Here is a 13,317-nt window from a genome sequence, read left to right as displayed (position 1 = left end):
GGAAGCAGTCACCTTCGGTTTTTCCCTAACTGAGGCCCCCCAACTCCCCTACCCGCACGCCTCCCACCCCCTGCCCTAGGCCTGCAGTTCTGCCCGCCCCCCAACATCAGCCTCGCGGGAAGCGAGGCCCAGGACAGCTCCCTCCCCACCACCCTCCACCACCTCCACATCTGCTACTGATGTCAACAGCCAGGGTAGGCGGGGGCCATGTTTTTTGGTTCCCGCCTAGCCTCCAGGGAGGGGTGGACCCCCCCATCCCCGCTCCTTACTCACAATGATGGACACTGTCACACACATACTAGGCCCTGCCCTGGGCCAGAGACAAACTTTTATTGCAAAATGGGGACCTTCGAGGCACAAGGACGTCAGACCTGGCCTCCTCCCTGAAACAGGGAGTTGGAATCTGGCTCCATCCACTGGGTCTAACTGGAGGCGGGTGGGGGGAGCAGGGGAGGTGTTCAACATGGTTATATAAGCTGGAGTGTGTGTGTGTGTGTGTGTGTGTGTGTGTGTGTGTGTGTGTTTTCCCCTGATCTGAGTTTCCACGTATGTCCAAGTTTACTTTGTCCCCAGGCTTGTGCACAATTGCACACTGGGGTGTGTCTGTATTTGGGAGCATTTGGGGGATCAGGCTGCCTGGAAAGGGGTGCCCTTGAGGGCTGAAGGTGCGGAGGAGGCCAGGGCTGGGCCTCCGTGGGAGTCGTATATCTTAGCGGGAAGATACCCCGGAGGTGGGCGGGTGTCCCACATGGGCTGGCTGTGTGGTTCAGTGGTTGGGGGCATGTGGATGGCGACAGTCTTAGGCCTGGATAGCGGTACGGTCACTCGAGGGCTGAGGACAGAGACGGTCTCTGTGTGGTGACATGAGCTGGCATGGGGCATGTTCTCTGCTCTAGGCTTCCAGAGACGGTGGCCCTGGTAAGTTTGATGAGTTAAGAAGGCACATGGGCTGCAAACACTGTGGCTGTTTCCGTGGCTTGTGAAGGCGGCAGCTGAATCCCCACGCGTGGGTTGTGGGTCCAGGGGAGCTGTGCTGTGTATGAGTTGGTGGGTTATCCGGGCATGTGGTTGTGATTCCAGATGGACTAAATTTATGTCAGTAGAAAGCTGCGTGGCCGAGTTGCCTTGTGGCCCTCGTGGGTGTGTCTGGGTGTGTGGTTGCGTGGGCCGATGACCCTGTGGATGTGTAGGCTGAATATATGTGTGACCGACTCTAGAAAACAGCTACAGGTGTGCGAATGTGGCTGCCTGTGGTGTAGACGTGTGGCTCAGGAGACACAGCCGTGTCCATGGCAACCGCCAAGGCTACCACCTCCCAAGTTTCCCTTCTTCATCCGGTCCACACAGTGGGGTGGGGTGGAGGTCAGCGGGGCTGGAATTGCAGCTGGAAGGCTTGAGGGATGTTGAAAAGGCCACTGACGGCTGGCTGGAGGCTCAGGGCACCTGGTGGGCATGGGTTCCCCAGCGAGAAGGCCTGTAGGATGGCGGTGAACAGGAGGAAGAGCTCGGTCCGAGCCAGGCCCTCCCCGAGGCAGACACGCTTACCTGGAGGGGAGACAGATGGCTCTGGGCCAGCCGTCCTCACACCCAGGCCTGTGGGAGGACCAGTGGGTGGACAGGGGCGGACCCAGCAGATACCTAAGGAGAAGGGCAGGAAGGCCTTGTGCTTTTTGAACTTTCCGTCTGCATCCAGGAATCGTCCTGGGTTGAACTCCTCAGGCTGTTTGAAGACCTCGGGGTCATGCAGGATGGAGCCAAGGAGGGGGAAGACCTCCGTGCCCTGAGGGGAGATCATAACAAAACTACAAACATCCCTCACCCCCCAGGCCTTCAGTCCTCGAGGGCAGAGCACAAGGGTCTGGTGTGCAGGGGAAACCGGTTCACAGAACACAGCGGCATCAATGTTTATCGAGTGCTTATCATGTGTCAGGCACTTTATTAAGCACTGTATATGCATTGCCTCATATGTCATAGGTGCACGTATTATACTTACACACACACACTCACGTACACACAAACTCACTAAATCTTTTTAACAAGTCTAGGGAACATTTAGTAATATGATCCCATTTTAAAGATGGGGGAGGGACTTCCCTGGTGGTCCAGTGGCTAAGACTCTGCGCTCCCAATGCAGGGGACCCAGGTTCAATCCCTGGCCAGGGAACTAGATCCCACATGCATGCCACAACTAAGAGTTCGCATGCCACAACTAAGGAGCCCTCTTGCCGCAACTAAGACCCGGCACAACCAAATAAATAAAAAAATAAAATATTTTAAAAAAACAAACCAACGAAAGATAATGTCTTAGAGGCTGCTTATAGGGCGGGGAAGATAACTCCACTGGTTAAACAGGGTGCTAGGAACAGTCAGGTCTGTAACTCGGTAGTAAAAATGGATTAAAGGATAGGGCTAACACTGATGCAACAGTGTGGAATATTAAAAAAAAAAAAAAAAAAAAAAGATGGAGGACTTCCCTGGTGGTCCAGTGGTTAAGACTCTATGCTCCCACTACAGGGGGCACGGGTTCCATCCCTGGTCAGGGAACTAAGATTCTGCAAGTCGTGTGGTGCAGCCAAAACAAACAAACAAACAAAAAGTGGGAAAACAGAGGCCCAGAGAATTTAAGCAACTTGCCCAAAGCAACATTTGGACATGGCAGAGCTTGTTATTTTTACATTTGTTTTTAAACTTTGGGGCTACGTTGTGATTCAGCTGTGGCTGTCCTAAGGCACTTGGCTAAGAGTCCAGCTTTCTGCCACTATGATCTTCTGGAGGTGAAGGGTGGGTGGATGGGGGCTGCCCATGAAGGCTTCCCCCGCCCAGGTTCGGGGAGAGGGGCAGCCCCTTCCGCTGAGATCAGAGTCCCCATGTTCCCAGGACTGTGGTGGAGGGTGAAGGAAGGTAGGCAGTACGAGGAGAGGGCGAGGGATCTCCTTTGTTAGAGACTCTGGCTAATGGGGCTCTGAGTTGGGAAGGTGAGTGAGGCTTCAGGAAAAGGCCACGCTAATGTTAAAATAAGAGAGAGGCAGATAGCAGTGGTTAAAGCATAGGCTCTGGGTTCAAATCCTGCCCCTACCGCTTGTAGGCTGGGAGAGCTTGCCAAGTCTTCTAACCTTTCAAGGCCTCAGTTTCCTCATTTGTAAAATGGGTGTGATAATGATGTAGTGTTGCTCTGAAGATTAAATAAGGTAATACATGTAAAGCATTTAGAATAATACCTGGCACAGAGCAGATCCTCGATCACAGATGCCTGTTATTGCTATTATCATTATCAGTAGTTGCTGTAGTTGCAAGAGTCATTGCTTTAGCAATAGTCGCTGCTGTGGTGTACATAGGAGCCCCACCCCCTGCACAGAGTTCATTCGGTGTTTTACAAGCATCATTTCACAGATTCCTTACAATCCCTAGATGATACTATTATTATTCCCAATTTAGAAGAGGAGGGACTTCTCCGGTGGCACAGTGGTTAAGAATCCACCTGCCAATGCAGGGGACATCGGTTCGAGCCCTGGTCCGGGAAGATCCTACATGCCGCGGAGCAACTAAGCCCGTGCACCACAACTACTGAGCCTGCGCTCTAGAGCCCGTGAGCCACAACTACTGAGCCTGCGTGCCACAACTACTGAAGCCCGCGCGCCTAGAGCCCGGGCTCCGCAACAAGAGAAGCCACCGCAATGAGAAGCCCGCGCACCACAACAAAGAGTAGCCCCTGCTCGCTGCAACTAGAGAAAGCCTGCGCGCAATGGAGACCCAACGCGGCCAAAAATATATAAATTAATTAATTAATTTAAAAGAAAAAAAAAAGGAGTAGATGGAGGTTCACAGGGTGAAGTGATTTGCCCAAGGTCTCAGCTAGAAAACAGCAGGACTGGATTCTAACTGCTATGAACTGGAGTCTACAATGAAGCTCAAGGAGGGAGCAGCTTGCCCAGAAGGCACCTTCGGTTTCCAGGGAGAGGTCGCCCCCTGGTGGTGCTGCTTCTGAGTTGCTCTGGAATGAAGGGGCAGGAACTGAGTGAGAGAGAGAGAGAGAGAGTGTGTATGTGTGTGTGTGTGTAGGGAAGGAGGGAGAGCCTGATTGTGTTTGCAGCCGGGTGGAGGGTGAGGGCCTCCGTCGGCCCTCAGTTCTCAAATTGCCTGTCACGTTATCTGATTGTCCCCACCACGATTGGAAGGGGTAGAATTAGGATCCATTGGACACGTGGGGGAAACCGAGGCTCAGAGACAGAGTCAAAAGGCAAGAAAAATGTACACAGAAAGAAACAAAGAGAGATGCAGAGACAGGGACACAGAAAAAGAGAGGAAGATGTCAGCCAGAGAGGAGAGAGAAAGAGGAAGAAGATGCAGAGAGAGAGACAAACTAACCAAGATCCAGAAGAAGAGACAAAGATAGCAACGGACTCAGGCCCTCAGGCCCGGGACAGAGACAGCCGCTGGGCCTGGCTGACCCGCACACCCACCTGGGGCAGGGTGTACCCCCGGAAGCGGGTGGTCTTGACGAGGGCTCGGGGCAGTCCCATGGGTACCAGCGCCAGCAGCCGCTGCGCCTCATGCAGAACCGCGTCCGTGTAGGGGAGGCGGGCTCGGTCCCACAGGCTTGGCGCCTGGCCGGGCCCCAGCTCCCGCGTCAGCTCCTCCTGCACACGCTCTGCACCCAAGAAAAGGAGAGTTGGAGGTCAGAGGTGGGGCGGGGCCCTGCGATCCTTCCCTCGGACGCCCCATCTTCTTTATTTTTAAAGGTTTATTTATTTATTTATTTGGCCATGCCACACAGATCTTAGTTCCCCAAGCAGGGATTGAACCCGGGCCCTCGGCAGTGAAAGTGCGGAGTCCCAGCCACTGGGCCGCCAGGGAGTTAGTTCCCGGATGCTCCCTCTTCCTGAGCAGCTGTGGTTAGGGGTGAGGCTGGCGGGCAGGGAGGAAGAGTCCTCCAGCCCTCTGCAACCCGGGTCCCACACACCCCGCGTGGTGGGCATCACATCTCTCCTCTTTCAATTCCCACAGCAATCCTGTGAGGTGGGGGACCATAATCTAGCCCCATTTCCCAGATAAGGACACTGAGGCCTAGTGAGCTGAAATCGCAGCTGACTCCTTGATTCCACCAAGGCACCCAGGTCCCATCTTCCAGGTCAGCCCACCCCACTGGCTCGACAGCACTGGATGCAGTTGCATGACCCTGAAATGCTGGAGTTCCTTGGGGCATATTCCCAGCCCTGCCTCACCCACTTACCCTCCCTCACCAACACAGCTTCAGGTCTTGCCTGTGCCCTGATAACCCCAATTTGTTTCTTATCTCCAGTCCTGATCCAGGTGTCTCGTGGCCTTCTGGATGCCTCTCCCTGGTGGCTCCAGGTCCCTCACACTCAAATTGTCCCCAAATGGCTTCAGCATCTCCCCTGAAATAGCCCCTTATCCCTTTTGTCTCCATCTCAGGGTGGCCTCATGGTCCCCCGGTCCCCTGGCCAGAGCCTTGGGCCTGTCCCTGGATGCCTCCCTCCCTTGTCATTCTCCACCACCTGCCTACTTGGACCCCTCTCTCCTCCCCACAGCTTGGCCCAGCCCTGTTTGTTCTCTCCGGCCTAGGTCCCTACCTTGTCCTCTGCCTTGGGCTCCTGGCATCCTCTTTCAGACCCTACAACCTACCTCTTCATGACAGACCAAAGGATTTTTCTAAAATGCTCATTTGTCCCTGCCCTCCCCTGTTCAACGACCTTCCATGGCTCCCCATGGCTCAGGATTAGGTGCACAATGTAGCACCAAGGCAGCAAGGCCGGAGACGCCTCCTGCCTCATTTCTCATTTTGCTAGACCTCTCACGGCAGCCAGCAGTCGGCAGACTTCTTGCTCTTCAGACGCCCCAGATGCCAGCTCATTCTCGCCTCCAGGCTCTGGCTCAGGCTGTCCACTCCCCTAAACATTCTTCCTCTCGAGCCCTCCCTCCTGTTCCCAGGGCCTGGCTGGTGGAGAAGCTGCCTACCTTGGACCTGAGGATATTTCAGCAGGAGCAGGAGAGTGTAGCGAATCGTGGTGCTGACTGTCACCGTCCCGGCGAACAACAGATAAACGACCGTCATCAGCAAGTTCTTGTCAGTGAATTCTGTGTTTGGGTCTTGCTTCTCCTGGGGGAAACCAGGCAGAGGGGCTCAGAGAACACAGACTGCGGGGAGTAGAGACCCAGTACAGCCAGGTTTGGGGTGCAGCACAGCAAGTTATAACTTTGTCAGGGAGTTTAAATAAATGTGTGGGAAAGTTGGGAAGTGGGCTCTTGATATTAGTTCTCTCGGGGTGAAATGTTTTAAAAAGAAAGAGAGTGGCCACTATAAAACAAACAAACAAACAAACAAACAGAAAATGACAAGTGTTGGTGGAGACGTGGAGAAACTGGAACCCCTGTCGCCAAGGGGTTATATAAAAGGGTGCAGCTGTTACGGCAAATGGTGCAGCGATTCCTCAAAAAGGTAAAATAGATTTACCATGTGATCCAGCAGTTCCACTTCTGGGGATTTATCCAAAAGAGTAGAAAGCAGGATCTTGAAGAACATTTGTATACCTATGTTCATAGCAGCATTATTCATAATAGCCAAAAGGTGAAAGCAACTCCAAGTGTCCACTGATAGATGAATGGATAAAGAAAATGTGCTATATCCACACAATGGAATATGATTCAGCCTTAAAAAGGAAGGAAATCTTGTCACACGCTACAATGTGAATGAAACTTGATGACATTATGCTAAGTGAGATAAGCCACAAAAGGACAAATAATGTGTGATCCCACTTATATGAGGTCCCTAGAGTAGGCAAATTCATAGAGTAAGGAAGTAGGAGGGTGGGGGCTGAGGGCTGGGGGAGGGAAGGATGGGGATCTGTTGTTTAATGGGTATAGAATCTCAGTTTTGCAAGTTGAAAGTGTTCTGGAGATGGATGGTGGTCGTGTGAATATCTAACACCACTGAACTGTACACTTGAAAATGGCTAAGTTGGTAAGTTTTATGTTATGTGTATTTTACTATAATTAAATTAAAAAAAAATTTTTTTTTGGCCATGCCACACGGCTTGTGGGATCCTAGTTTCCTGACCAGAGATCGAACCCGGGCCTCCTGCAGTGGAAGCACGGAGTCCTAACCACTGGACCGCCAGGGAATTCCCATTCCCTTTCATTTCTTAAATTAAAAAGATTTAATTATATTTGAGATTAACAGATACACACTACTATATATAAAATAGATAAACAACAAGGACCTACTGTACAGCACAGGGAACTATATTTAATGTCTTACAATAACCTATAATGGAAAAGAATCTGAAAAAGAATATATATATGATTCAGTTTCATATATATATATATATATATATATATATATAAAACCGAATCACTCTGCTGTATACTTGAAACATTATAAATCAACTATACTTCAGTAAAAAAATAAAAATTAAAAAAATTCGGGGGACTTCCCTGGTGGCACAGTGGTTAAGAATCCGCCTGCCAACGCAGGGGACACGGGTTCGAGCCCTGGTCTGGGAAGATCCCACATGCCACGGAGCCACTAAGCCCATGCGCCACAACTACTGAGCCTGCGCTCTAGAGCCCGCAAGCCACAACTACTGAGCCCGTGTGCCACAACTAATGAAGCCCGTGCGCCTAGAGCCCGTGCTCCGCAACAGGAGAAGCCACCGCAATGAGAAGCCCAAGCACCGCAACGAAGAGTAGCCTCCACTCGCTGCAACTAGAGAAAGCCTGCTCACAGCAACGAAGACCCAACGCAGCCAAAAATAAATAAATAAAAATAAATAAATTTATTAAAAAAAAAAATTCGGGAATTCTCTGGCTGTCCAGTGGTAGGTCTCCGTGCTTTCACTGCCGAGGGCCCAGGTTCAATCTCTGGTTGGGAACTAAGATCCCACAAGCCACATGGTAGCCCCCGCCCAAAAAAAAAGGGCCACAGAGTTAAGAAAAAAAATCTCTCTCTCCATGAACAGGGCGGCTGCATTTATTCAAAGGATGTGGCCCTGAATATCTCCCATAATTGCAAAGTATGTACAATTCAAAACTAATTATTTCCACAGGGGTCATCTTTATTCTAATTTTCTCATATGATAATTGTTCTCACATAATTAATAAAGAGGTCTTTATTAGTCTAATTAGACATTGCAAGGTTTCGTAAGTAAATGATTGTAATTCATAGGAACTTTCCTGTGTGGGTTGGGGGAAGTCATGGTGGGGATTGCCGGCGGCAGGTCACTGGGCATGAGGCCTGGGCAGGGGGCTGAGGTTGAAGGGAGGAGAAAGAGGAGAGATGCAAGTGACTCAGACACACATTCACAGAGCGACGTGCAGAGAGAAAGAAGGAGGGTGACAGAGTGTCCCAGCTATACCCGGGTGTAGGGGCTGGCCAGGAGGCCCCCCAACCCTAAGCTTCCCCCACCTTTGCCATCTTCAGCAAGAAGGCATCCACAAGGTCGCGTGCGGGGCCTGAGGCGTCCAGGCTCCTCTGGTGCCGCTGTATCTGCTGGACGGCGAAGGCAGCCACCGTGCGCACTTGGCCGAAGAGCTGCGTGTAGGGGCCCGGGAGGTGCTGCAGGAGCCGGGAGAACATCTCGTAGGTCTGCGGGGGGACGGGCAGCCGTTTTCACGGGGGCCTGGCCCTGCACCAGGGCGGAGGGGCGGGTGGGCAGGGCGCTCTGGGGTTACCTGAAAGAGGTGGGCAGGAGCCTTTGGGGAGAGAGGGGTCCCACCCCCTTACCTGGGCCCACGGGGAGCTGACCCCCACGACGATGCCACCAGCCGCCCGGACCATGGCCTTGAACTCCTCATTGTCATAGGGGAAGCGGAGGCGGAAGACGAGGGAGCAGATAATGTTGGAGGTGGCCTGGGCCAGCAGCAGTGAGGGCTCAAAAGGCGATCCTGCGGAGGAGGGGACAGGGAGGGGGGTTGTGATGGAGATGGGCAGAGGGGCGCTGACGTAGGGCGGAGCCGGTCCAGGAAGGTGGAGTGGGGGCCAGACCTGACCGGAAAGAGACAGGCACAGAGAGTGAGACAGAGACAGACAGGGAAAGAGAGAGTTAGACACAGAGAGAGACAGAGAAAGACAGAGGCAGACTTACAGGAGAGAAAAACAGAAAAATAGGGACTTCCCGGGCGGTCCAGTGGTTAAGACTCCGCATTTCCAATGCAGGGGGCGCGGGTTTGATCCCTGGTGGGGGAACTAAGATCCCACACGCTGCACAGCCAAAAAAAAAAAAGAGAAGAGGCAGAAAGAGTGACGTGACAGTACGAGGGACACAGAGACCCTCAGGGAGACAGCAGGACAGAGGCAGAAGGTGGAGGAGGGGAGGGGTGAGTGACTAGAGTCCCCAGCCCAGTCCACGAGGGAAGGCCCTACCACACTCGGGCGCCCTGCTGACCTCTGGTCCTCCGGAGCGCCTCCACCAGACACTGGGCCTCCACCCGGATCAGCTCCTCTCCTTCTTGTTTCCCCATGCCCAAGTCCCGCAGGGCCAGCGTGGTGAACTTCCTCAGCTGCCTCCATCGCTCCCCATTAGAGAGGAAAACCCCTGCACAGAAGGCTAGACTCAAGGAGGGACCAGCCCTCCCCCCTTCCCCAGGATTCCTCCCTTCCTCCCAGTGAGGTGCCCTGTCCTGAGCCCATATGAGCCTAGCCCAAGGAGGAGGACTCACGAGGTGCTCAATAATTGCCTAACCTTGCATCTGATGGTGACCTTCTCCCAAGGAGTTAGTAACTAGGATTATCCAGGCTCCTTGTGTTCTGTGTTGAGTGAAGATTTCTTCCTTCCTTCTGCCTATGCATCTTTTTATTCCTCTATTCACCCACCCATCCATTTATCATTCCTTCCTCTTTCCTCTTTCTCCCTCCCTCCCACCCTTCTATCCATCCATCCATCCAAACATTTATGGAGTATTATTGGGTCCCATGACCCATGCCAATTGGAGGTTGAAAACGGAGGGAGGAGGATGGAATTGCACTGTTTTCCTCCTTATCCAAGAGGCCTGGACAGTCCCTTCCCTGGTCTGAGCTGTTTCCACTTGTAGAATGCCAGTCTATAGCGGCCTTCTGGACGCCTCCTCCTGGATGTCCCCTGCCCACCCATCCCTCCACTGTGTCCCAAACTGGCCTCAGCAACTCTCTTCCTTGTCTCAGCCGCCGACCATCCCATCCCCTGGCTAGAGCCCTGCATTCCTCTCCCAACCACCTCCCCTCCCCACTCAACGGCCCCAGCCCTGGTCCAGCCCAGTCCCCTCACTGGGCTCCCACACAGCAACCAGAGGATCTTTCTAACGCTGACTCTACCCTTTCCCAGAAACACCCAAAGTCCAAACCCTGGCTTCACTCGGGCCCTGCATCATCAGGCTCCGAAGACTTCTCCAGCTTTGCTTCTAATTCAATTGCACTGGCCTTTTCTCACTTCCTCAAAGGTGCCAGGATGCCCCCTCTAGGCCTTTGCCCCGGCTGTTCCCTCTGCCTGGATCACTCACCTCTTCATCCTCACTGAACTAACTCCACTCAGCCTTCAGGTCTCGGTTCAAATGTCAACTCCGCTAGGAAGCCTTCTCTGATTCCTCCCGTTCTCCCCTCCAAACCCCTCTGCTCCCCCGGTCAGTAAAGGCCCCCTGTGTCCTGCTCTTAAGGCTGTACCTCTCATTTTAGAAATCTAGTCTCTCCCTCCATTGTCTTATTGCAAAGCCCACATCTCCCACAGTAAGACATGTCACCACATCTGTCACCTCTTTGTCCCCAGTACCAAGCCAGGTGTAATGAAAATTTGTCAGTTAATGAGTGAATGCTTCTTCCCTCACCTCCATGCTTTTGTACGTGCTGGTCTCTCTGCCTGGAACGCCCTTCCCACTCATCCTATGAGTCTCAGCTCAGACATCCCGTCTTTTAGGAAGACGTCCTGGACAACCTCCACCCGACAGGCTGGGCCAGGCGCCTCCTCCAATTCCTCTCTGGACTGTCTGGTGACAGGTCTGTTTCTTCCTGGCCCATGCGCTCTGGGAGCAGGACTGAGGCTGTTTATTCAAGGCTGTGTTCCCTGGAGCGCCCAGCACCGGCCTCCAGCTTTCAGTCTTAACAGAGAATAGTTTGTACATTTTGAGTGTTTGCCCATTAATTCCCAGTGCCTCAAATGCTCTCCCTCTTCCTCCCAGCCCTGGGGCTTCGCCTGGAACATTAATAACACTACTACAACCAGGTAACTAATGAGTGCTTACTTCGTGCGATCCTCAGTACAATCCTATGCAATAGGCACTATTATCATCCCATTTTAGATGAGAAAACAGAGGCCCAGAGACACTGAACCGCATGGAAGGTCACATACCAGTAAGTGGTGGCAGGCTCTGAGTGAAGGACCCAGCAGCCTCCAGCTCCCCTTTTGACTCACCATGGCCATCAAAGGTTCCGTTCAGTGTTGCCACCAAACCCCGTCCGCTGAACGCCTCGGCCTGACCTCCCAGGGCCTCCTGCACAGCCTCGCGCCCAACCAGGACCACCACGCGCCGCCAGGGTCCCAGGTACACGGTGAACACTGGTCCGTACTTCTTACTCAGCTGGGAGCAGGGAGCGAGAAGGGGTGAGTGACGTGGGGAAGGCTGCTGCCTTTTAAAGTCTTGTGTCCACCGTGGCCCCTGTCGCTGGATGAGCCACCTAAGAGGACCCCCTCCTGCCTCACCCCAAACCGAAGCAGTCCCTTTGGAAGATTCAGTTCTTGTTTTGCACTAAGCTCCCAGCATTTCACCCTCCCCCCCCCCCCGCCCCAAGAGTCCTCCTTCCCCAAACTCCCTCACGCAACACACTCTCTGGTCCCCATTCCCTTACCCCCTGCAGAGCCCTAACTTCTGACACTGGGACAACCCAGAACTCACCCCTGCTCCCACAGCACAGACCTATAGCAGCAAAAATGGGCAGCTGCAGCTGTGGCCTCCCATAATCCCTCATCTCCCCACCCCCGAAAAAAAAAACCCCAAAAGACTAACTACCCCTTTCAATCACTGCTAAATCCTCAAATTCTGGGGCAGATACCACGGAGCACTGGTACCATCTCTCCCCAAGATCGCTACCCCCTCCTTGCCATGTCTGGAAGACACCGGAATGGGGAACCTCTGGCCTCTTTTCACTACCTCCCCCCCCCCCCGGCCCCCAAGCCAAAAGTTTGGGGACTGCCTCAGCCTTCTTTCTCTCTCTCCTTCCTTTCTCTGTCCCAGGAACTTCCAGCTCCCTCCCTCCTAGCTGAGCTCCGCCTATCCCCCCCTCCCCCAGCCCCCCAGCCCCATCGGTCTCTGCAGACGGATTCCTGGAATCCTACAGCCTCTGCCTCCAACTCCCCCGGGGACACCCTCTCTTCTTTATCCTCTGCCCCCTCCTCAGGATGCTCACGTGTATCTCCCCACTACCTCTCCCTCTGGGTCAAGCCACCACCATCACACCATCAGTTTCTCTTCTGCTTGAGGACTCTTCTCTCTCACCTTTGGTTCCCTGCCCCCCCCCCCCAACCTTCCCAGGATTCTGCCAGTCTCTCTAACCCGGGACCCCTGCCCCTCTGGATCCTGCTTTCCAGCTCTCACGCCCTCTCCAGGATTCAGGGGGCAGGATTCTGCTCCTCCTAGCCCGGGTGCCCCACCCCCTCTCCCCGCGACTCCCCCAACTCTCTCAGCTCTGCCCTGGGACCCTTCATTCGCATCCCCTAGGATACCTAAGGGCCTCTCTGCGTGGTGTGTCTTCCTGGGGTCCCCTCCCTCTCCTGGTCCTGGTACCCTCCCACCCCCTCCTAGCCAGGACGTCGGCGCGGCCCCTCACCCGTAAGAGCCCCAAGTACAGCGCCCCAGGCCGGAGCTGCAGGAGGTTCCCCAGCAGCGGCAGCGGCGTGGGCCCGGGGGGCAGGTGGCCTCGCGTCCGGGTCCCAGGCAGCGCCAGCGTCAGCACCAGTAGCAGCAGCACCAGAAGCAGCGCCCAGGTGCCCGCCGCCTCCATCTCGGCAGGTTGGCCGCTTCTCAGGCTCCCAGACACCCCACGCGGCTGGGCCAGTTGGGGGCGGGTGCCGGGCGGCTCCTTCCCCGAAGAAATCTGGCGGAGGGAGGCGGGGCAGCTAGCCTTTCCCCCTGCCTCCCGGCAGGATTCTCTCCCCGCCGCCGGATTTCTTTCTCGCAGACCACCGCCGCCGCCAGGTGTCCGGGACACACTCTCGAACGTTAGTCTCTCTCGTCACCCAGGTTCGAGGGGGCGGAGACAGCTCTTTGCGCCACAGGTAGGGCGTGGGCAGGCGGGAAGAGCCTGGAAACCAGAGACTTTGGCCGCCTCCAGGAGGC

General features: G+C 54.2%; 2 protein-coding genes and 1 non-coding gene across 4 annotated transcripts in view; 2 read left to right on the top strand and 1 right to left on the bottom strand.

The window, feature by feature from the left end:
• The window catches only part of ACTMAP (actin maturation protease), a 345,587-nt gene that overhangs the window by 163,893 nt on the left and 168,377 nt on the right, over positions 1–13,317 (top strand). The gene's annotated exons all lie outside the window — the stretch shown is intronic.
• On the bottom strand, positions 347–13,195 carry LOC133078204 (cytochrome P450 2S1). Of its 2 annotated transcripts, XM_061173147.1 has the most exons (9): positions 12,809–13,195; positions 11,397–11,562; positions 9,402–9,551; positions 8,741–8,901; positions 8,423–8,602; positions 5,977–6,118; positions 4,461–4,648; positions 1,639–1,780; positions 347–1,545 (listed from the first exon to the last, which is right to left on the bottom strand). In XM_061173147.1, the coding sequence occupies exons 1-9, from the start codon at positions 12,980–12,982 to the stop codon at positions 1,364–1,366; spliced, it is 1,485 nt and encodes a 494-aa protein (XP_061029130.1). In that variant the 5' UTR covers positions 12,983–13,195; the 3' UTR covers positions 347–1,363. The 2 variants fall into 2 exon arrangements, with proteins under 2 accessions (XP_061029130.1, XP_061029131.1); XM_061173148.1 differs by lacking the exon at positions 1,639–1,780 and having other exon boundaries at positions 347–1,474.
• TRNAG-CCC (transfer RNA glycine (anticodon CCC)) lies at positions 2,092–2,164 on the top strand. The gene has a single exon. It is a non-coding gene; the product is annotated as a tRNA-Gly (tRNA).

Source organism: Eubalaena glacialis, chromosome 18 (assembly GCF_028564815.1).
Source record: "Eubalaena glacialis isolate mEubGla1 chromosome 18, mEubGla1.1.hap2.+ XY, whole genome shotgun sequence".
NCBI classification, from domain to species: Eukaryota; Metazoa; Chordata; class Mammalia; order Artiodactyla; family Balaenidae; genus Eubalaena; species Eubalaena glacialis.
This window is presented reverse-complemented; position numbering and strand designations above follow the sequence as displayed.